At 46.2% G+C, this 24,598-nt stretch overlaps 1 protein-coding gene across 1 annotated transcript in view; it reads left to right on the top strand.

Moving 5' to 3' along the window:
* Adra1b (adrenoceptor alpha 1B) overlaps positions 1–24,598 on the top strand; it is a 100,869-nt gene that overhangs the window by 43,735 nt on the left and 32,536 nt on the right. Inside the window, exons 2-4 of the mRNA XM_005325428.5 lie at positions 145–277; positions 8,672–8,733; positions 9,253–10,394. Coding sequence (XP_005325485.1) covers positions 9,446–10,394 — 949 coding nt within the window. The 5' untranslated portion in view covers positions 145–277; positions 8,672–8,733; positions 9,253–9,445. The remainder of the gene's footprint in view (positions 1–144; positions 278–8,671; positions 8,734–9,252; positions 10,395–24,598) is intronic.

Here is a 24,598-nt window from a genome sequence, read left to right on the forward strand (position 1 = left end):
GCAGAATGAGGATATCCGGGTCCAGGGATCTGCATTTTCAGGCCCACTCTAGGTGGCCTTTATACTGGGGGAAGCACCACGGGCTACACAGGAAAGCCTTGACCTGCTCACAGGCTGCATGTTTCTCCCTTTCTAAATCCCTAGGCTCTGTCTGGATGGAGCAGCATCAGGAAGAGAAGTGATCAGCCCCCAGATTGAACAAAGGAACAGTCTCGAGTTTTCAGGTGACATCAGAGAACCAAGCTTTCAGAGCTAGAGATCATCCCGCTGTTTTAGGGTAAGTTCCCCCGCTTCACGTAAGCCCCCCAGACTGAATTCTGGATTTGTTTTGTTTCATGTTTTCTTTTCCACTCAACCACTGGAATTTAATTTTAAATACATAGGGACTGGCACTGGTTTCCTGCTTTTTTTGTTCCCTCCTCTTGTCCCTTTCTCAGGGACCTGGTCCTCTCTGCCATATCTGGGAACAGCAGATGAAGGTTCACACAAGCCTCCCCTTCCTCCCCTGCCCTTCTAGGATATGAGTGGTCTGCTTCTGATGGGAAGTCTATGGCGTGTGGGCCTCTTTGGTCTGGTGCCCAGGGAAAATTTCCATGGACCCTAATTGTACCAGTGATCAGGAATTATAGTCCAAGGGCCTGCGATCCTGCTCACAGACCGGAACTGTGCTTCTCTTTCCTTCTGCATAGCAAGGACACTGGGCCAACTGCCCAAGATTACCAACACACACACACTGACTTCGCCTCCAACCTAGGAGTCCTCTCTGTGTATAAATATTTCCAGAAAACCCTGGGCTCTCCGAATATGGCAATTTCCTAAGTTGCATCTCAAAGGCCAGACATATAATTTCTTCCTGCCTGATAGGACTCTTGCATTAAAATGAGATAGTGCATGTAAAGCACATGACATGTGCCTAAGTCACAGTAAGTGCTCAGTAAATACTGGCTGTTATTTTATCATCGTTTTTCCAGCCACAATTGTTCAGGCCAATTTGTGTCAGGAAAAGGAATGTATCAGTTACATCTCTTGGCAAGTCCAAGGTTGGAAGGATAGTTGAGAGATCAATTAGGAAAATCTGTTCCGACATATTCCAGATCCTGGGAAATCTGTTGTGTATCTTTTAGATTATACAAAAATATCAACAATAACTAACATTTGTTGAGCGCTCTACTTTCCAGGCACAGTTCCATTTAATCCTCTCAACAACTTGATGCGGTATATGCTATTAAAATCCCCATTTTACAGATAAACAGATGGAAGCTTAAATAAATAAGCACCTTGCTCAAGGTCAAAGTCAGGAAGTGGCAGGAGCTAAAATTTGATCCATCCAGATGAAACCAGTCTGGTGTTTAACGAGCTACTTCAGTAGAGCTAACTGGCATCTCTCATGCTGTCGTCAGAGTCTATATTTGCTGACTCTCTGAGGTAGATGACAGCTGGTTACCATCATGGGACCAGTAACCTTTGTAATCCTTAAAGACAAGACTCTGGTCAAGCCTCCCACCCTTTTCTTGAAAGAAGTGTGTCAGGAGCCTGATATAAACTCAGTTGAGGTTCCTAAGGAGGGATTAAGAAGAGAGATTTTTTTTGACACATAGTATTTGTATATATATATTTATGGAGTAAGTGTGATAATTTAATGCAAATATAAAATGCATAATGATCAAATCAGGATAATTAGCATTTCCATTTCCTAAAACATTTATCATTTCTATGTGTTGAAAAGCTTCAGTCATCTAGTCATTTTGAAACTTTTCATAAATTATCATAGACGCTATTTACCCTGCTGTGCTGTTGTACAGCGATTCTTTCAATTCTTCCTAACTATTTTGGCACCTGTTACTGAACAGCCCTGATCTTCCCTCCCGGCTATCCTTCCTAGTCCCTAGTGACCACTATGCTGACTCTCTTATTCCTTGAGACCTACTTTTTTAGCCTCTGAAAATCAATGGGATCTTGTGGTATTCACTATTCTGCACCTGGATCCTTTCACTTTCCTCCAGTTCCACCCAAAGGATAGAATTTCATTTTTTAATGGCTGAAAATATTCCATCGTGTGCATATGACACATTTCTTTATAGGATGAAAGACTTAATCCTCAGATCTGATCTCAGAGAAGGACCTGTATTTTCATTGTGCACTAGCACAGCCCCAAACATTTCTGCCTCTCCAAATCTATGTCCCCTTCTGCTGAGGTTTGCCCAGAAGTTTCTATAGATTTTTGTTTGCTTGACTTTTTTACAGAAAAGTCAGCCTGCAGCAAAATTTAAGGTATCACAAAGGTGAAAAGACTCAGCTTTCTAGTCACACCACCTCTGCTCTTGGCCCCATGTCTGCATCACCTTGAGCAAGTGATTGACTCTCCTATTCTCAGTTTCCTCATCTATAAAGAGGAGGCAAGGGTGTCTACCACGAGGGTGGTGGAGGATTAACTGAGAATACGTGTGGCTCATTTTGACACAATGCCTGGTGCATAAGTGCGCTCAGAAAGCCATGGTTAATTCAAACGTGGTCCAGGGAGACAGGCAACAGTTCTATCTAAGGGCACAGCACCTAAGGGGCAGGGGAGATATCTGGGGGCCCTCTCAGGAACTTGCATTTCACATCCAGTAGCTAACTGCTGTTATACCAGATTGCTCCTGTCTAGAAGTTTCCACAAAATCTTCCCTAGAGCAGAAAAAAATCAAGATACCTCCTCTTTCTCCCTCTTTCTCCCCTCGTCTTCTCAGGACTCCCAAGGCAACCTTCCAAATCTTTTGATTTGGTGTCCAGTAAACAGCTGATAATTGCTGGCATTTCCTGTCCAGCATTCCTCAGTGCACCATTGAGACGGGCAAAGGGAACTGCCTCTTTCTCACCCTTCTCTCCTGGCCATCCCCTGGTGCCCAAAGTGGTGCCGCCCAGCACTCCCCAAACATGCCCATGCTCTTCCCAGGCTCCCACACTGGCCCCTCTGCCAGAGAAAAGAGATGAGAAGGCAGAAAACACCCCATGACATCACTCCCCTGCCTTGCTCCCCTGGGGCCTGGTCTGTTCCCTCCCAAGCTGGGCTCTAACGCTTTGTCCAAATACAGTTTTCAGATGCCCCCAAGGAAAAGATTCCCACCGCTTCCTTCAGACCTTTTTGAACTTGGTGGCCACCGCAAGTGAAAATTTCCCAAAGGGGAGGCATGGTGTGGTTCCGAGAGCACACAAAGAGGAAGAAGAGGAAGGATGGAGACATTTGAGACCAGTGTCGTGTAGTTATTTCTTTCCTTCTTTAACCCACATCCCTGTTCAATGTCAGACTCGATTCTCTCTGTGCATCCTCGGTTGCAATTTTCCATTATTCATCTTAAACTGCAAACTCCCGGAGGACAAGGGAGGCCAGCATCCATTCAGTTTATTCAGTTCAAGTCCTGCTCCATGATAAATGGTAAAACACTGGATTGGTTCTGTTGCCCCAAAGTGAAAGAGGTTACACCGAGATAGAGTTAGCAGGAGAGAGAAAAATAAGAAGTAACAGGCTAGAGATCAAATGATCAAGGGGCCCTGCCAACAACTTGCACTGAGGTCGCCCTGATAAGCAATTCAGAAAAAAAAAGTGTCAGATAAAGCCACAAAAATACATAGCCTTCAACACATTGTCAGAAAGCTCTAGGACCCAAAACGTCTAAGAACCACTGGTTCTGCTGGAGGGATGTCCGTTAACGACTACTCAACCCTGCCATTACTGCATGAAAGCAGTCACAGACAATATGCGAATAAATGACCTGGCTGTGTGCCAATAAAACTTTATTTACAAAAACACATGCAAGGCTGGGTTAGATCCAGCCTGTAGTTTGCAGACCCTGGACTAGATGGTATCTAAAGCTTTTTGGTTCTGACCTTTCAGAAGTTCATGATTCTGACTGGTGGCATTGGAGACCAGCCGGGGCAGGGCATTGAAAAGCCAGCTGTAGGGAGCCTGTTGTTATAACCTTTGGTGATTTCAGCACATGTGGCTAGAGAGTCAATCCTGGCAGTGCTCCTTGGCAGAGGAGCAGGAGAGAGTGGACTTGTTCTCCAGTTCCAGAGACAGGCCTTTCAGACTCCACGCTCAGCACCCTATGGGCTCACACCCCAGCCTCCAGTGCAAGGCTCCTGGGCTCTCCCTGACTAAGGGATGTACGTTAAGTCCCTGCATGACTTGGCAATTAATCTTCACCAGTCTGCTACAAATAGCTGCTACTGAGCTCTCTCTACTTTACAGGGAAAGCTGTGTGGCCGGAAGTGCTGGGTTAGGGGAATCCACGCTCACCAAAGAGTGACAAGTTGTAATTACCACAGACAAAAGCAGTTCTGCCCAGAGGGAGATGAAATTCCTCACTCTTGGGAGCCTCTGACTGGCCACCCTTGGAGGTAGTAGAAATGCTTCTGCTGCAGTCAGTGTCCCCTGACCAGAAGAAAGGACACTTCTCATCTGTCTTATCTGGGAGCACAGGGGAACAAAAATTATGCTTTGAGTCCCCACAGAGCCCAGTATGCTTCATGAGCCAATGCCTCGTACCTCTAATTCCTTTTGCTTTTTCAGTCTCATTTACTAAGTTCTTTGCATATTAACTGTGCTATTAGCCCTGGGACTTCACGCAAGTCGTTTAACCACTCTGAACCTCAGTTTCCTCATCTGTAAAATGTCCATAATAACAGCATCCTCCTGGAAATATTATTAGGATTAAATGAGCCCATAGGCACAAGACCCTTTGGACCAATGCCTAGCACCTACTGTGTGTCCAGTAACTCCTGACTTAAAGAATGACTGTTGCTCTGCACTAGGTAGTTTATACATAGGTAGGGACTATGATGATCTTCATCTCCCATGTAAAGAAACTGGGTGCCCAAAATAGTTACATGACTTGCCTAAGAGCACACCGATAATGAATTAGTGGAACTGGAACATAAACCCAGGTCTGTGGGATGCCAGAGTTTTGGCTCTTCACTTTACTCTTCTACCCAAGGTCACATTAGCAACTATTAAGGATGGAAGTAAGATCAGAATCCAAGTCAGTTCTCAACTCCTTGGCAGACCGAATCCTGCGTGGGAGGCAGGGAAGGCTGGCCTAAGGAGCACCTCTGCAGAACCTTCTCTCTGGGATGGTTCTGCCTCTCTTCCCTGACCTCTGCCTCACTCACGACCCCGATCACATTCTGTTTCCTGCTGTAATTTCCTTCAGGCTAACATGAAGCCTTCTGCTGCATTTTTTTTTTTTTTAATCTCAGTCTGGTGCAGAGAGAAGGATACAAGCTTTGGAGCCAGACAATGATGCTTTGCATACCAATGTTGCTTACTCACTGAATGGCCTTGGCCATGTCACAGAACCTCCCTGAACCTCAGTTTCCTCATTTGTAAAATGAGGATAATTCCTTGCCCACAGTTCTAGCACAGCACTTGGCACATAGAGGTACTCTCTGAAAGGTGAAGTACTGTAAGTATCATTCCTCACCTTGCTCCAGGCTAGGTTTTCATTCACTTAGTCAATTTACCTCTGTTGGAGCCACGACACCCAGCGTGGTTAACTTGCAGAAGAGATGTTCCTATAAATCTCTAGTGGAATTGAAAACTAGGGAGAGGATCGTACAAAACCGCTGATCACAGGTGAGAGATCTCCTCTCCTAGAGGCCCTAAACAGATCCCTGAATCTGCCAGCCTCAGTTTCCCCACCAGTCAAGTTCAGTGACAGCTTCTCCCAGAGGGCTCACAGAAATGAAAGTTTGCAACTTCAGAGGTTTCTAATGTAATAAGATGGATAATGAAAAGATTCTTCTTTCCCAAGCCTCGAGTGAGTCAGAGCTCTGTGCTTGGCTTTGCCCCAGGGAGTACCGAGAAAATGAAATATCGTCTGTATCCTCATGACACCTAAACAAACGGTCAGTTGCATGGGTCAAAAAATCAGCCAGAAGGGTTAAGTGAGGGGAAGGGAAGAAAGCAAGAAAATGACCATCCGCAAAGGTTACTTGGTGGGGTCCCGCTAGTGGCCACTATTAAAGCTAATACCTGTTTGCTTTCTGGCGGGATGTTTGTTTTGCCTTTGCAAAAAGATGCTGGTCAATGACAACATGTCTGAAACCCGCAAGGATCCTGCATTTCTGTAGCTGCCTCAATAGTCTCTTCCACATCCTGACACCTGAAGCAGGACACAAGTTCTCACCAAGCAACAAATTATCCTCTTTCATAATAAAGATAAACCAAGTCTGAATCTCAGATTTGCCCTTTTCTTTTTTGTTCTCCTGGCCTTTTGCCACCATTAAAAAAAAAAAATGTCTGCTAGGCTGAGTTCTCACATTGCAGCTGGTAACTGTGATTATGTAGACACGGCCTCTGTAAATTCAATGGTGTGTTGCTGGCTGCTCAATAGCTGGTGAAATTAATGCCCAGGGAAGTGGGAAATGGGCCACCACAATCAAAATGTGGACTTGGAACTTGCCCTTCTTTCTGTCCCACCCTTCCCCACCCTGCATCCCTCTGCCTCTGTGCTAATCACCAGCTTTGTGCCAGCTCACTGGCATTCTCTCCCTCCCCCGACTTTCTCTTGGGAGTAAAGCAGTTTAAGAGAAGCTCCATCATCCCAGACTTGAAAATCCATGGGGATGGTGGGAGTGAGTGGCTGGCACACACCCCCACCCCACTGTGGAAGATGCATGGGAGAAAGGAAAGCAGGGATGCCTTCCGGGTTCATTTTATCCAGCATGGAAAGCTAACAACCTGGAGCTAGGGCATTTCAAAAGATCACCTTCACCAGACCCTCTCTCCAGACAAATTAGCACATGTGCCTCAAGACCAAGGACCACCTCACCTTCCCATTAAGATCCTTGGCAGAGACATGCCCGAGCTGTACCAGTCTCACACCCCACTGTGTGAATTACAAGAGGCTGTCCCAGGTGGCTTGCTTCTGCAGCAGGGGAGGGAACTGGGGAAACATAATTTCATAATCAGCTCTGCCCAGACCAGCCCCTTCGAGAAGCTGGTCAGTTTCCTCTGCCCCCTGTACCACTTCCACAATGGGAAGATGGACAAAGGCTCTGAGAATTCCTACAGGTTTCCATTACTATACACGTGTGAATCTCTCATTGTAAAATCTTCAGGTACAAGTTAGGCCAATTTAATTGAAATGGGGAAAAAAATCTGTTTTTAGAGCTATCTCTAGCACAGGTTTTTATTTGTGTGTGTGTTTTTTTTTAACCTCAAGGAAAATCCTTGAAATTGGGTATTTTGTGCATTTATGGAAGCTGTATTTTAGTAAGAGAAGATAAATCCTTAGATAGATGCATAATGACCACCTGCACTCCTCTCTGGAAAATAAAAATAAAAAGAGATTAAGAACCCACCTTTAAATTGAAGAGCTTAGATGTAAATTATACAGAGATACTATGGCTTTCCCCTTAATATCAAGCTACAGGGCTTCTCAAGGGCAGGAGAAGTTGACTGTGGACTGAAGTAAAAGGAGATGTTGGGCTTGACTTTTCAATCTCTAGCTGCCACTGCTCATTGCTCTGCTACATGTCACTAGCCATGTGAACTTAGGAATTTGCTAACTCTCTATAAATCACCATTTTCTCATCTATCCATGGAGAACAGTGTGCCCCTCTCAAAGAATTTTGTGAAGAGAAAAAAAATTGAATATTGGCTATCAATAAGAGTTCAACAAATGCAACTCCATGCAATACAGTAGCTCAGACCCCAAAATGTATCACTTACAAGAGGGCTCCATCTACCATAATCCCTCTATCCCCTACATTTCCTCTAAGGGGCAAGGTGGCTAAGCACTCAACTTGGGAGCAGATCTCACAATTGGGTTTCATTCCCAGCTCCTCTCCTTGATGGCTGGATGGGCGTGGACAAAGAATTCAGCTTCTCAGTAACTTGGTGTCCCATCCTCAAGATACAAATAAGGAGGAGAATAGTTCTTCCCTCATAGGGCTGTGGGAAAAAAAAAATGTAAAGAGAATTTAACATGCTGTCCAGGACATAAGTGTTGGTTAACTGTTAACTAGCACAGAACTCTTCCTGGGCTTTTCTCAGCTTGCACTTTCTCTCCTAAGTACCATTCACCCACCTCTGGAAATATGTCCCTGCAGCTGCAGTTCCAACATAGATATAAGGCAGAAAGGAAAGAAAACCTGTCCCCAAATGTTAGGCTGTCTCTTCCCCCTTCACTCCCTAGATAAACAACTAGCTCCTTTCCTCCTTCCTGCCTCAAGAGTCACTTGGGTGACATCCCCAGCACCCATTTAAAAATTTAAAATCTGTGCCCCTATACACACACACACACACACACTGAATTTCCCTCTCCTTGCTCTATTATCTCCCTAACATGTCATTAGATGATAAAACACATAATTTGCTTATTTATTATCCCTAACACGTCATCAAGTGATATATCACTGGCATGGAAGCTCCTGGAGGGCAGGAGTCTGTGTGTGCCTGTTCAATTGCCACACCCTGGGAGCCTAGAAGTGAGCGGGGCGGCAGTGGGTGCTTGGTAAAGTTCACTGGGTGAGTAAGTGCGGGAGCGAATGAACGAATGAATGAATGAAGCCTCCAGGCTTTATTGACACCAAAGACGTTGCCACGGGGAGATCAAGGGTGGGGTCTGGTCTCAGATCTGATTCAAGACCCCACCGCCTGCCTCACCCTGGATTCTTCCTCCTTTAGGGACCCGACCGTTGGCACCTCCTGTTAAATCAGGGTCTGACTCCAGGAGCCCCCAGTTAGAAGTAAGCACCCCACCCCACCCCACTTTGGGAACCCAAGAGTGAATAGAAGGGAAAATAAACCCCGCAGGGCCCCTGGGGATGGCGGGGTGGGGAATCCCACGCCCAGGTCCCTGCTCTCCACCTCCGCCCCTGCCAGGGCTGGCCCGGGCCGGGAGCGGCGGGGGCGCGGCCGGCCGCCAGGCTGACCCGGGTGGCGGCGTCGGGGCTGCGGGCTCGTTGGCTGGACCCGCATTGCCCCCTAGTGCCGCGCGGAGTCAGGACGCCGGGCTCCCCCGCCTGATGTCACCGCCGTGCAGTCAGCCCAGAGGCGGCTCATTGAAAGCAGACCCTCCTCGGCTCTCGCTGGGCGGAGGAGGCGCCGCGCACCGCAGACCCGCCGCGGGCCGGGCACAGCCGGGCGCCGCGCCTGCCGCCCCCTCCGCCGCTGCTCCCCGCCAGCCCGGCCCGGCGCGCCTGACGTGGACCATTAAACTTGGAGCTGCCTCCTCGTCCCCTCTCTTCTCCTCCTCCCTCTGACAGGCTAGCGAGCAGCTCGGTGCAGGCAGGAGACGCGCTGCCGGGCTGGACTGCCCGGGGGACATGCCTTCTCGCCAGGAGGACGCCTCTGGGAAGACCACTGCCGGGGAAGCAAAGTTTCAGGGCAGCTGAGGAGCCTTCGCCGCAGCCCTTCCGAGCCCAATCACCTCCCTGGCTATGGAGGGCGGACTCTAAAATGAATCCCGATCTGGACACCGGCCACAACACATCAGCACCTGCCCGCTGGGGAGAGTTGAAAAATGCCAACTTCAGTGGCCCCAACCAGACCTCGAGCAACTCCACACTGCCCCAGCTGGACATCACCAGGGCCATCTCTGTGGGCCTGGTGCTGGGCGCCTTCATCCTCTTTGCCATCGTGGGCAACATCCTAGTCATCTTGTCTGTGGCCTGCAACCGGCACCTGCGGACGCCCACCAACTACTTCATCGTCAACCTGGCCATTGCCGACCTGCTGTTGAGCTTCACTGTCCTGCCCTTCTCGGCTACCCTGGAGGTGCTCGGCTACTGGGTGCTGGGGCGCATCTTCTGTGACATCTGGGCGGCCGTGGACGTCCTGTGCTGCACGGCCTCCATTCTCAGTCTGTGCGCCATCTCCATCGATCGCTACATTGGGGTACGCTACTCTCTACAGTACCCCACTCTGGTCACCCGGAGGAAGGCCATCTTGGCGCTCCTCAGTGTCTGGGTGTTGTCCACGGTCATCTCCATTGGGCCTCTTCTTGGCTGGAAGGAGCCGGCGCCCAACGACGACAAGGAATGCGGGGTCACCGAAGAACCCTTCTATGCCCTCTTCTCCTCCCTGGGCTCCTTCTACATCCCTCTGGCGGTCATCCTGGTCATGTACTGCCGTGTCTACATCGTGGCCAAAAGGACCACCAAGAACCTGGAGGCGGGAGTCATGAAGGAGATGTCCAACTCCAAGGAGCTGACCCTGAGGATCCACTCCAAGAACTTTCACGAGGATACCCTCAGCAGTACCAAGGCCAAGGGCCACAACCCCAGGAGTTCCATAGCTGTCAAACTTTTTAAGTTCTCCAGGGAAAAGAAAGCAGCCAAGACCTTGGGCATTGTGGTCGGCATGTTCATCTTGTGTTGGCTTCCCTTCTTCATCGCTCTCCCTCTTGGTAAGTTGGGGACTGGCAGAGGGGAACTGACTATTTTGAGCTCGAGGGTTTCCTGAGGAGCTTACTCTAAAGTTTTTATGTAGCTTTTGTTTTTTATGCAGTCTCTGTGTGTTTGGAGATTGGATAATGTTGTTTGTTCTGCAAAGGCTTTGCAGATTGGGGAGCTGGCTACGAACCAACTCAGGTGTCAGTGGCATACGCTAAGGTACTAGGCACTTGAAATAGAACCTCGGGAGGAAAATCTGGGATAAAGAATGACTCACTAGACAGCCTCGGTTTAATAATTAAAAAGGACATTGGCTTGAGCATCACACCAGCGTTATTTCGGTAGTAATGATGTGCTGGCTTAGGCGGCGTCACTAATGCAGCATACCAAATAGTTTGTAGTTACTGCAGACGCGGCGTTTGGGAAGCAGGGAGGCAGCTCACACACAGAAAGGCAGTGTTCATTCAGCATTTCCAGGGCTCTTGCAGAGACCACGTTTCTCCAGAGCGTTGCAGAGGCTGCAGTCTCCCCCTCCTCCCTCACCGCTGTCTTTCATCTCAATGCGCTGCCTTCATTATCAGTTAGTAGGAACATTTTACAGCCACACAGCCCCCGAGGGCCTTTAAGTTATCTGAAGCTTGAGGTTTAAAAGAGAAAATGACTAGAGGGTCACATGTTCTCGGTTTCCATTTCACCCCAAAATGTTCCCAACTCTGGTGATTTACGGAATGCCCAGAATTAAATTATAGTAGACCCTCCCCTTCAACTGCAAGATCCCAGGTCCTGGAAAGATAGAATGCAGTGTGTCCTTCTCCTTTGACAACAATGTGTCCATCTTATTTCATCTTGTGGTCCTACTAACTGAATTGTTCAAAAGGCTACCTGATTTCTTCTAAGGTCTAGCTGGGGGTAAACCTAGAGGAGGATATTGTGACCTGCGGTTCCCATGGCTTGGGAAAACCTTGTCCCTTTTCTGAGACACTGATCTGCTTTGATTTCTTCTATCCCTTGGGAGCAGCAACTGAATGAAAGGAAGTGATCATGGCACATGACTTGCCATGATATTGGGAGAGGTGTCAGTGCCACATGCCATAGACCATGTACACCTGCAATCCCACCCAGTCTCAGAAATGAATATAACCAAACCCCTCAAACAACCAAAATTGTGAAGTCACGCTCCTTTAGAGAAAAAGGTGAATGGAAAGAAAGCACACTGATATCAAGAGTTTTCATTGTTAAAAAGAAAAAAGCCATTTAAGATACTCTCCATATTATCTTTCCTAAGGCAGGCTTGCAGGCTAATGTCTTTGAGAAATATTTTCAATGACGAGGGTTAAGTGGAAAGGGCTTGAAGTTCTATGCCAGGAATAGTCACATCCCACTGCAAGCAAGCTTGCTTCTCTTTCCCACAGTCTCAGGGTTCTTTTGCAGGTGGATGATAGTTCACACTGCCTGGGGCCATGGCAAAGATCATGGTTGTATAGAGTTTATTTGGTCTTTTATTAGTCACATGACCTCAGGCAAAGGATCACTCCTGTATGAACCTCAGCTTCTTCATCTATGAAATGGGGCTACTTAGTATTTACTCCATGGAGTTTGCACTAATTCATGGAAAAGGCAGTCCAAAATCTAGAACATCACAGACACTCAGTGAAATTTAGCTATTGGTACTAAAAACCAAACCCAATCGTTCCCTCGGGTATAATAATGTATCTCCTCCTTTACTCACTTGTGTTACTAACTCACAAGTGTTACTAATGGCTCAGAAGAGAACTGGGTCTTTCTCTTTCCTTCCTTCTGTCCTTGCCTACCAGCCTACAGAGGCTGTGACCTCTGTGATGCTCAAAAAGGAAAAGGCTTTCATGGTTTGCAGAGATGATCAGAGTTGCAGGTTTTGGCAAGGAAAATGGCTACACACAGACAAGAGGCTTACAGCACGTTGAAATGGAAAGAACCCTGCTCTGCTCTGCTCTGCTCTGGTGGTCAATATCAGCAGAGTTCTCATTTGAACTTTGCCATCCATTAGCTCTGTGGATCTAGACTTGTTGCTCTACCTCTCTGGGCTCCAGATCTCGTGTCTGGAGCACATCCTATGGAGATCAAGGGAACTTAAATTTTAATAAATATCAGAATCACCTGTGAAACTTGATATTCATGTGGCCACCTATGCCCAAGTCACAGAGAATCTAACTCAGTAAAGCAGATGGATCCCTGGAATCTGCATGTTTCATCAGTACCCAGGGGATTTTGGAGAGGTGCTCCATAGAACACGCTTTGAGAATTACTGGTCCGAGGATCTGTTACTATCCTTCATAATCAATATCTTAGATGCCAAGATTAGATCTTTCCCAGAAAAACAGTGTTGTGGGAAGATGTGGCTCCTCTCTGGGTCCTGTGCTTAAGCAAGTCCACTGTTCTCATTCCCATTATCCTGCCATCCTTTCTGTCCCTGCCTTTCATCTCAGGTTCTTGTTTTCCATGCATAAGAAGTGAGGGCTTCTTGCCCTCCCTGATGCTCTCTGAGCTTGCTTCTCCTCTCCTAGAAAGGAAAACTTTCTGATCATTCATGCCATGATCTCCTTGGGACCTTCTGAGACATGGTACTTGAGCTGACCCCATCTCCATCCTTCTTCTTTGGAAATCTGACAGGTGAGGTGAGGAACATGGTCACCTGGCCTTGGGTTTGGGATGGACTCCAAAAGGTTCTCGACATCTCCAACAAGGAAGGTGCATAATTAATGAACATTCCCCCTAAAAAATGGAGAGGTAGTTTTCTACTTCCTGTCGGTTAAAACAACGCCCAAATAAAAGTAACATGAGGTAGAACAGATAGGTCCTTTGGAATCTGAAGAAAGTTCTAAATGTTAAATTTTCCATGAAGGACTTTTCACTCGCAGGGCTGAAAGCAGATCCGGGGGTGACTGTGCTGGGCAAACAGAGCAGTGCAGGTAGGAGTGACCTCCTGTTGGTGCTAGACTTTTAGGTGCCTGGTTGGCATGAGATTTCCATAGCTGTGTTTGTCTTCTCCATGGGAGAGAAGGGTTGGGATTCCTTGTGGGAAGGAGGGAAAATAACCAGGCCCCCTCCAGGATTCTACTCGGGGTGCCCCATTTGTTTTCCTTCTTCCCTTCTTTTTATTTTGGGGAGCAGGGTTGGGCTGCCCACAGAGCAGGGCGTCTTGTCTCTGTCTGTGCCCTTCCCATCTATGACACTCTCCTCACCTCCTCCCCACCCTTTCCCTGTGGCCTCAGACCAGTTGGACCAGGGACCAGTGCTCACTCACTCAGGATCAGGGATGGACTACACCAAACAAGGCCTCTTTATATCACCCCTGGAATCAAGCCAGGGAGGGGCAGGAAATAATTGCAATAGAATATAGCAGTATTTCTACTCCATCCACCACGCGGAAGACATCCGGTGGCACTGCAGTGCACACCAACTTCCCCCGCCTAGGGCAGGCCTGCTCAGGGTCCCCAGAAGTGGCCAGGCTATTGAGGGATACGCTTTGCAGTGTGGGGTGTGCAGGAAGGGGGGGAGCAGGAAGTGCTGGGCAGCCAACTAGTGGCCAGGCTTAGTGAGTTGTTTAGAAAACACTGGAGACTTGCCTCACTCCAGATCTTTCTTCCGCCTTTTAAAATGCTGAATGAAAGGCATTAGGAAACCATTCTTGAACTAACTGCTTTCCCCTCCAAATAAATGAAGGTCAGTTTCAAAGAAACAGTTGTGCTCGCTACCGTACTGGAACCAAAGAGGATCCCTTCTCTCCATGGATTTGACTCTCTGGCCCTCTCATTCAAATGGGGGCTGAAGGATGTCCAGCCCCCACAAGCGCAAGGCAGAAGGAGGGTCTCCAAGATGACTCATGACTTGGGACAGATGCACCCCCCACAAATACATTATTCCTCAGCCCTGAGATTCCCAAGCACAGGGGTTAGGGTTGCTCAAAGGAAAGCATTTGGTTGGAGTGTGTGGTAATGGAGGAGTTTTTACACACAGGAATCCTTCCTGGAGGAGGGCAATCTTACTAAGGTCAAATACATTTGACTATATATTTACTCCTAAGGAAAGATTTCCTAAAGATCTACTGTGTGCTAGACTCTGTACTAGGCACTGGGTCATAAAACCAAAGGCCAACCTGGGCCCCGTGTGCATGATCAATCTGTGATTATTGAGCACTTACTTCATGACAGACATCCTGCTAAGTCTCCCAGAAACTTTGCCCTTTTAATCCTCCCAGAGCTACCTGACCGGAGAGAGTAACTGCTCCCCCTGTACAGATGGACACACTGAAGCTCCATGAGGTTAGATCCTTGCCCAAGGTCACCAGACAAGTAAGCGATAAGGCCAAGAGTTGAATCCTGGTCTGTCAGAACAGGCCGTACCTGTTTCTCTGCACCGAGGAGATGTCTGGCCTTTTCTGCTTTCTGGTAGCAACCTGCTGTCACATCACATGTTCTCCAGGAAGCCCAGAGCCACCCTGTCAAGAGCGGGGTTATGATGCTTCTGTTGCAAAAAGCCTGCCCACTCCTGAGAAAACATCAATCCATGAAGTGTCATGGCAGTCCATCCATGTTCAAGTTCAGAGCTAGATTTTCTCCATGCTTCCTGCATTGTTTCTTGCTAAGGGTCTCTTAGGACTGGGCACTTGGTCAGTCACCCAACAAAAGGGGAAAAGCTGGAGGGACCTTACCCATCTAGAGATGTGGGTCCACATCTTAAATCATGTGTTCATTCAGTTGCTGAATATATATGGATTTATTGAGTGTCTACTGTGTCCAGGCATTTTACTGGAGAAACCTTGGTAACATATTAGTTCTGTTCCATAGAATGTAGTTCTAGTAGGGAACCAGGAACAACCCACAAATGAACATGAATGCAAATTGTGATAAGTGACTTGAAGGGAAGAGATGCTATTGGAAAGGCATAACAGGGATCTGTCTAACACGGGGTTCCTGGGGAATTGAGAGTTAGGCAGAAGGAACCCCAAATAGTTTGGAGGCGCTAATTCAGTGAAGGGGGCAGGTAGGAAAAGAATCCATGCAAAAGGAAGATCACACCTAAAAGACTAGAGGTAGGAGATGGTGGGGAACTAACAGGGTCTGGAGGATAAAAGGGAGGTGGGTACAAATCAAGGCTGCAGGCATGGGTAGAGGCCAGCCCATGCAGGGACTTTCAAGCCACATTAAGGATTTGAGATTTTTATCTTAAGTGCATTGGCCACTATGGGGTGATCTGAAGCAGACAAAAGATCCTCTCTGAATAGTGTCTTTGAAAGATGACTCAGGCAACCATGTGGAGAGCAGACGGCAGACTAGACACTCGGAGGCCCAGCAAGTCCAGGGAGAGGGGATGGTGACTTAGACCAGGCTGGTGACGGTGGAGGTGGTAAGAAGCAGATGGATTCAAGGATTTGGGGGTGGATTGGGGACGGCCTAGGAAGGCTAGTGAGTGAAAGAAATGTGTCCAGAATCACTCTGAGGTTGGGGATGGAGCTGCCTAGGTATTATGTGTTGAGATGGGGGATGCAGGGCAGAGGGTGAGCAAGTAAACCCAGAGGATTCCTCACAGGCTCTTCCTCAGACCATTCTTCAGGGCTCAGAAGATGCCATGCTGGGATTAACCCACCAGATACCCATGAGTCGAACCAACGGAATGTCAAACCCAAAAGTCAGGAGCCAGGAGCAACCGCAACCCTCACTATTCCTAAGAGACATGTGGCAGGGGGATTGATTTTTAAAACATAGCTTCTTGGACCCCAACATAAACCTACTGTTCCACATTCTCTTGTTGTAGGAGTTTGTTTTATTGATTGATTGATGGCAGTACGGAGAATCGAGCCCAGGGGTGCTCTACCACTGAGCTACACCCCCAGCACTTTTGATCTCATTTTGAGACAGAGTCTCACAAAGTTGCCCAGACTGGCCTTGAACTCCAAATTGGCCTTTTGATCCTCCTTCCTCAGCCTCCTGAGTAGCTGGGACAAGCAAGAATCTCAGTTTTTAACAAGTTTCCTCAGTGAATTCTTATGTAGCCAGCATGACAGACCTCCCTGTACCTAGGAATCTTCCCCTTCTCTACCCATCCCCCGCCCCTTTTTTTTTTTTTTAATTTTCCTGCAAATTTCCTAAGTCTTAGAATCACAGGAGACACCCCGGTGACTAGATAATAAATATCTGTGAGGAAAAGAAGGGAGAGACAAAGGAGTCATCCTCTTCCCAGCCATGAGATTCAATGGGCTGGGACAGAGGAGGCAGGAGTGGAATGGTGACATGTGACAATTATGCCTGTCTGGTTCCACAGGATGGGAGCCAGTTGTGGAGGCACCCAGGCCTGCGGGGGGCAAACTGGCCACAGGGGTGCCCGCAGATGCATGTGTAGCTGCCCTGCGTCACAAATGGGCCTATTAAGATCTGTAATGCAGGGCACGGCTTTACCTGAATACATGTGTGGCTCATAAAAATAACTGATGGCCGCCAGCCTGCACTGGGAAATTGCTTTCTCCCATACCTGGAGGACGCTTCTGCAGTCCTCCTGCTCTCTGACCACGTCTGATCATAATAATACTGAGAGCTACCATTTATTAGGTCTCGCCAGGGGCCAGCCGACCAGTGCTGCTCCCTGCTGGGGTGTTGCCTAGGCGGCCTGTCCCTTACTCCTCTCCACAGGCTTGTCAGTGGGTGCTGGTATTGTCCCCATTTTACAGGTGGGGAAATGAAAGCTCAGGGAGATTGAGTAATTGGCCTCAGGCTCCCAGCTGATCAATGGCAAGACCTGGGTTCAAATTCAGACAGCCCGATGGGCTTGTCACTGGAGGATGCCTAGGGGTGGGGCTCTGAGCCCCAGTATGAGGAGGTGCAAGAAGGAACTGGGGAAATGAGAGTCTGTTCTGAGAAGGGCAAAAGGGAAAGGCAGACAGCTGCCAATCATTCAGCAACCAAGGGACAGCAAATCCTAGAGAACACAGAGTAGAAAAGAAGTAAGAGACGTCAAAATTGCTCTTATTGCTGATTACTTTAGAAGAGTTTTTTCAGCTTCATAACTTATTATTGGTAAAGTCACACGTGTTTTTTTTTAAAGATTTTTATCAAATTTGGGAAACCACATAAACTTTAGAAGACTTTTTCATGGTTTCCAGCCACATACATTTCAGACTGCATTCATCTCCACCTCCACCCACTTACCTTTGGTACCAGAATCCTAAGACACTCTCCTATCACAGATCAGCCTCTAGTCCTTCTGCTGGATGTCATGAGGACGGGGAAGAGGGCACCATGGACCAAAGTATTTCTGGACACCATTCTTCCACTTTGCAGTAACCAAGGCTGATGATGACCTAGCTACATGTGACGGCAAACCACATGCAAAAATCCAACAGAGCCCAGATGAAGTGTACCTTAACTCTTAGCTATTTCCCCTAAATGCTCACAGCCCTTTGAGGTTTGCCGCCACCCAATGAGGTTAGCAATGGTGATGGCAGCAGCAGAGGGACACTCATGTGAGCAGCCTGCGGTCTTCACTGATGATCGTTCATTGACCTTACTTTGAAACTTTTATAATGTCCTTGGGCCTCCCGAGCCTTGGAGTGGACATCCTTCATCTGCACCCAAACACTGCAGGATGCTCGCTCTAGCAACCTCAAGACCTACTTACCTTTCTCCTCTGCAAGCTGCAAACGTCTTGAAAGCAATGATCAATCTTTCATCTCCGCCTGACCCGGGTGCTCACACAGCTGAATGGATAGATGAATGAATGAACAGCGTGGCTAGTTCAGCAGAAGAATTAGGGTGGGGTCTAGTAGAATTATTTGCCATTTTCCAAATACCCTTTTTACCTTTTCCTTCCCCTGTGCCTTTGTTCTTATCTTTCCCTCCCCATCGCCACCACTGTGCTCCTCCCACACCCTCAGAATATCCAGATCCCGCCCCCCCCATAAGCACCCAGTTCTGATGACATCTTTCCCATGATGGATCCCTGGTTCTTGCCCCTTCTCCTGGAAGCAGTCCCTCCATTTATACCTGGTTTACAGTGCTTGTCACATTTGTCCCTGGAGACAAGGGCTAATGTGCACATAGGTAGCAGTGCTACCAGGCTGCAAACCCCTGGAAGAGGACAGACCAAGGTGTGTGTCCTCCTCTCGTCCTCTGTGCCCAGAGAAATGCACACGTGTTCCAGACATCCCCTACACCCGAACCCCCCATAACCCATCAGACAGGTATTAGTGTTGTTTTTCCCATTTTATAAACAAAGAGATGGGCTTAGAGGGGTTCAATGCCTTGTCATGCTCCTTGAACCCCCAAACACATTAAAAGAAGACTGCCATGGGCTATCTTCTTAAAAAAACACAAAATGCCAATCAGTATGGTCAGGGAGTAGTAAGAAAGATTGGATGGTTAAAGATCTTGGACTCCAGGAAAAAGCTTGAAAACTGGGCAGTGCCTTCACTCTTTTAAGACTCTCACTTCACCCTCCTCTGGGGGAGATCCCCCTGCTGCCAGTTGGCCCCCATATCCACTCATTCAAAGTACCCCCGTCACCTCCCTCTCATCTCTGCCACGAGTACAATCAGAGTTGATCCCCACAGAAGGAGGAAAGGAAGAAAGCATCCCATTGATTTTGTAGCTGGGCCAGATTAAGACCTTTAGAGACTCAAGTTATAGAGACAAGAATGTCATTCTAAATGGAAACGCGGCACACACATATACATGGAACCTTGAAATAGATGTAAACCAGGCCAATGACATTCTGAAGTCAGCTAGATGTGGGAGCAAAAGCCTGTGATCCCAGTGACAGTGGGGGGCTGAGGCAAGAAGATTACAAGTTCAAAGTCAGCCTCAGCATCTTAGCAAGCCCCAATCAACTCAGTGAGACCTGTCTCTAAATAAAATACAGAAGGGGGCTGGGGACGCAGCTCAGTGGTTAAACACCCTAGTACCCAGAAAAAGAAAAAAAAACTAAAATCAAAGGCAAATTTTATTTTATTCTATTTCTTTCTTTATTTATTTTGATGCTGGGGGTTGAACCCAGGGCCCCACTTATGTTATGCATATGCTGTATGTGAGCCACACGCCAGCCTCTGATTTCTTTTCTATCAAATTATCTCCCAGAAAAAGTGGAGGTGCCCCAGCTCTGCTAACACTCTAAAGACACCCTGGGTCCGTGTGCTGGTTTGGCAAAGCTCTGCCGGCTAATGCAATGACCACATGCCCCAGTTTGCCCCAGCCAGTCCTCTTCATGTCTGGTATAAAAGCGTGATTATTATCATGTAACATATAATAATCTCTGTCTATTCTCCAAAAAATATCACAGTTGGAACAAGAGAAGAGTCTCCTTATTTTTAAGCTGAGTAAGTGTCTTTACCTTGGGGACATCCAGTAGTACCCCAGTTTCATGTCAGACCCTATGGTAGGGAGGAGACAGGAGCCAGCAGCCAGAGGCTCAGCAGGCCAGAGGGAGGTCCCTCCAGAGAGGCCAGAGTGAGAAGGGTACAACTCAGCACGGTGCCCTTAATGAGAAGCGAGGGTTGTTGTAAATGTCGGTCTGAAATTTTTAAATAAAGTATTCTTCATTTAGCCCTGTTGCCCTGGTGACACAAACAAGTGATCCAGCCAGGATTGGAATCTACATCTGGCTGACCCTAAATACTGAATGAATGAATGAATGGATGGATGGATGGATGGATGGATGGATGGAATAGTCAATTTGGGCACAAGATGAATGGTGTCACTGAACGACAGGTGTCCACAAAATGTAGATGAGAGAGAAAGAGGGGTTGGCAGCTGTAAGACTGGGCAGAGGAGAAGGAAGGTGAGCTGTGAGTTTTGTCCCATCCATCGTCCCCTCCTGCATGACAGCATGAGTCAGCCCATCATGTGGTGGAGTCCATTCCAGTAGCCTGTGTCCTTTGTACTCTGCCCACACTCTTGGCCACACCCACTGGTGGCACATCTCAGACCCCTCTGGTGCAGACACGTTGGTTGCACACTGTGCTATAGAAGTTCCACCAAGGAGCAGTTCAGGCTGAAATGTTCAGAAACAGAATGTTCTAGCACATGCAAGCCCACCATTCCGCACAGAGCCCTTTAACTTTTTTCTGGGGTGTCTGCCCATGGAGTCTTGTTCCCTCTGTGCTTTCTCTCTCGCCTGCTGGGATGAATTTGGGGCTTGGCTTTGCACACTTTTTGAAATTCTTCTTTAAGATAGTGTTCGCTGCCGGGCTAATAGGCATGGCTTACAGGCTGATCTCAGTGCCCTGGCTAGGCCTCAGAAGGAGGTTAAAATGGGTCCAAGGGCAAGCAGGGCTCACTGTCATTCGCAGGCCCTGGCCCCGGGGCTCACACCACCAGCTCAAGGCTGGGCAGAGATCCAGGAAGGCAGCTGGTCAGGGAAGAGGAGAATCCACCAACAGGAACAACAACAAAAATTTACATCTTCGGTTCCTCTATTCAGGCCATTCACTGCCCCCTGGCATCCAGAGACTGTGATAGGGTCCCATCCTTACCTCCATGGACGTCCCCCCGCTACCCAGCGTCCACTTGTGGCTCCTTGCCCACAGCCCTCAGGACTTCCACGAGAGTTCTTGGATTTCTTTGTTCCTCTGATCACCTCAGCAATCTGATAAAGCCCCTTCTCAGAGTTGACACGTGAGAGAAAAGACATAGGATTTCAAAGCAATTCGATTATTTTGAAATACAGTTGTTGTTATTACGTTGAAAAGTGAATTTATTGTAGAGTAAAAAAAAAAGTCCTTCTTAGCATATTAAATAAAAAAGATCTAGCACAAGTCAAATAAATAACTACTATAATTTTGAAGTAGTGACAAGTGGAAATATTTCAAGATATCTGCAGCGAATGTAATGAGATATTATAAATCTGATTTCTTTGGTGACAAACCCTGCCGATTCTACCGTGGCTAGTTGCCTACATTCCTATGGAACGAAATGTAAACTTGGAGCCAAAGGCTTATTTTGTTTTGTTTTACAAAGTATTTTTCCCATCCAAGTTCATGGAACCCCAGCTCCAAAACAAGAACCTAGCCTTAGGACCCCTGCAAGGGTATACTTTAGGGTGTGAGGTACTCTTCTTTACCAAAAAAAAAAAAAAATATATATATATATATATATATATACTGTCTTAGGAACACAAGGAAATATTTTGCTTCATTTCTTTTATTGACTGTTTTAATCAACTAGTTTCTTTATTTAAAAATTATGCCTAGACTTTTATTAAATTAGAAATAAGAAAAAGAGAACAATGAAAAAGATTGCTCTCCAGACCCCAGGTTTGCATTTGATACTCCTTATACAGCAGTTTAAGCCATTACCACATTATTTGTGCATGCTTCCAGAAATACTCTATTTACTTATAAGCATACATATACATATGTGTGAATGTGAATATATTGGAGTGTGTATGCCTGTGGAATGTATGTATATTTATACTCTTTATTTTTACTGATGATGTCACTTCATAAGCACTTCAGTGAAGGTTACATTTTTCATCCAACAGCCTATTGGACATAGATCTAACTTAGAATGTATGGTTTCTGCTGTCTTTTTTATGGCTGCAATCTATTTTATATACTGTCATATTTGACTTACCAATTTCCAAATTGATTGATATTTAAGTTTTTTTTTATCTTTTGATACTACAAAAATGTTGCAATGAATGCTATGCCTATGCCCACATGGTCAAGATAAAAATTCCTAGAAATGGAATAGTTGGGGCAAAGAATATTTGGTATTTTCGTTTTTAGCCTCATTAGGTTTAGTTTTATTAAATAAAGCACAAAGTGATATTTAAAACCAATAGGTTACCCCTATTCCTACTAATCAATCACTGAGGAAGAATGGTCATGATATAAACAAAAGAAAAGAGAAGTCATCAAATAATGTGCAATCCCATTTTCAAAAGCTATTAGCTTAGCCACTTTGAGGAGTAGGAGTTGACTATTAACTTTTTTATATCCTCTCTTATTTCACTCTATTTGTGATTAAGAACATTGAATTAAGAAAATTTAATAGAAGGCAAAATGGGTTTCAATAGAGTGGGGACTATTACACCATTTTATGATTTTAGAAGAAAAACTATCATTGGCCAAAAGAAGAAAAGATGATTGTATTTAGGTGTTTTTTTTTTTATCTAATTTTACAGTGTTCTAATTACTGGCCCTGACACTTAGAAATTCCTTTGCCCTCTTCTTTTGGTAGTTTATAACCCTGCTCACTCCCCCAGATCAAAAACATGTTGTCAGATTATTTGTGGATTTTTAAAATATTCTTTTCAAACCAAGAATTTTTCTTTCAGTAATAAAAAAAAATATTTCCTATATGACCGTAGGGTATAAAAAAGAAAAGTCGTGCACAATCGTATCACCTGCCTCAGTCCCACTGGGCTGCTATCAAAAAATGCCTCAAACCAGGTAATTTAGAAACAGCAGGAATTTATTGCTCACAAGTCTGTAAGCTGGAGAGTTCACAATTCGGCATGTGTTAAGGACCCATTGCTCATAGATGGCTCCTTCCGGGTGTCCTCCTGCTGTATAAAGGGAGAATAGGCTGCTCAGGCCTCTTCTCTAAGGGCGCCAATTCCTCTCATGGTGGCTCCACCCTATGACCTGCTCACAGTCCAGATGACCCATCTTCCAACACCACTGCATTAGGGATTAGGTTCAAAATGTGAATTTAAGGGCATAGGAGGCTCAAACATTCTTAGCACAGCACCACCTCATTGCCATGTTTGATGTTTCCCTGTGGAACTTTCCAAAAGTGTGTGTGTGTGTGTATGTGTGTGTGTGTGTGTGTGTGTGTGTGTGCACGCACACAACTTGGATCCCCTATTGCTTTTTTGGCTAGTCATCAATCATGGACTTCTTGCCCTATCAATAAACTAGAGTCTTTTCCATCATTGTTTTTCTCATCTGTTCAATGCTGCACGAAATTCCAGAATAGATGTCACCATAAAGTATATACCCACGTCAGGTGTGGAAGCAACTCACTTACAAAAGCAAATGAGATAATAAATTAGAATAAATAAATAAATTTTAAACAACAACAACAACAAAAAAAAGCAGATGAGGCACACTCAAGGTGTTCAATTCACAAGGTGAAAGTACATCCTAACAAGTAGTCCCTCTCGTGTCCCTGACCTAGCTATTTAATTTCCCCTTCCTGGAGGCAACTACTGTTACAAGTTGCTACTATATCCTTTCAGACTTACTGAATGCATATGTAAATGTGTTTGTATTTCTTCTCAATGAAAATAACATGATCTAGCTTTTTGCACTAGCTTTTTTCACTGTACAAGTGTTGGAAGATCTTTCCATTTCGGTACAAATAGGGCAGTCTTATTTTTTATAGCTGCCAGGTATTTCTTTTTTTGAAATGGAAGCATCTTTGTGTTGTTTTAAATTTTTGTGACTACAAAATAATATTTTAATATATATTTCACCATTCTCCACATGAGTAAATGTATCTGTCAGATAAAATCCTGGAGGTGGACTATTTTAAGTAAATGTCTTGATTTTTATAAATATTGCCAAATTGTCCTCCATAGAGATTAGACCAATGTGTGTTTCCATAATTGACATTTGAGGGTACCCACATATTCACCCAAAAGCATTATCAAACTTATCCATCTTTGTTATTCTCATAGGTGGAAATTTTGTGAATGAGGTTAAGTGTTACTATAATCCCTTCCCTCCTGATATACATTTGTTTGCCATTTATGTGATTAATATTTGGATAGAGATATTTTTCCTTAATAGCTTGTAAACCTGCCTGTGCTTCAGAATTTCCTTAGGATAAAATTCACCTAGAAAAAAATTTTCAGATCAAAAGGTAACCTGGGTGTGGGGGTGGGGGTAGGGGTCCTCTGGCATATATTGTCACATCACCCTCACATCACCCTCAGGAAGGGGTGTGGCATTTGTACTTCCATAAGCGTGTGAAGAAGCTGCCTTTTCACACTGCTAGTTCCTCTCTGCCTGGAACTCGGGAGCTTCAGTGTCTATGCCAGAAGTCAGCTGCCCCTCTGAGGTGATAAGACAGCTGGAAATCTTCGAATCCTTCCAGATCATTCGCTGTCAGCTTCCAGAGCTCAGGCCTGGCTGGCTGTCCTCTTGGCCTGCAGCACCCGATCCACCAGTGAGCCAGAGGACGCAGCCGCCTCAGATCTGTCTTATTTTCCCCGGGATGGGAGAACAAAAAGCAATCACCCACAG

This window comes from Ictidomys tridecemlineatus, chromosome 1 (genome assembly GCF_052094955.1).
Source record: "Ictidomys tridecemlineatus isolate mIctTri1 chromosome 1, mIctTri1.hap1, whole genome shotgun sequence".
Classification (NCBI taxonomy): domain Eukaryota; kingdom Metazoa; phylum Chordata; class Mammalia; order Rodentia; family Sciuridae; genus Ictidomys; species Ictidomys tridecemlineatus.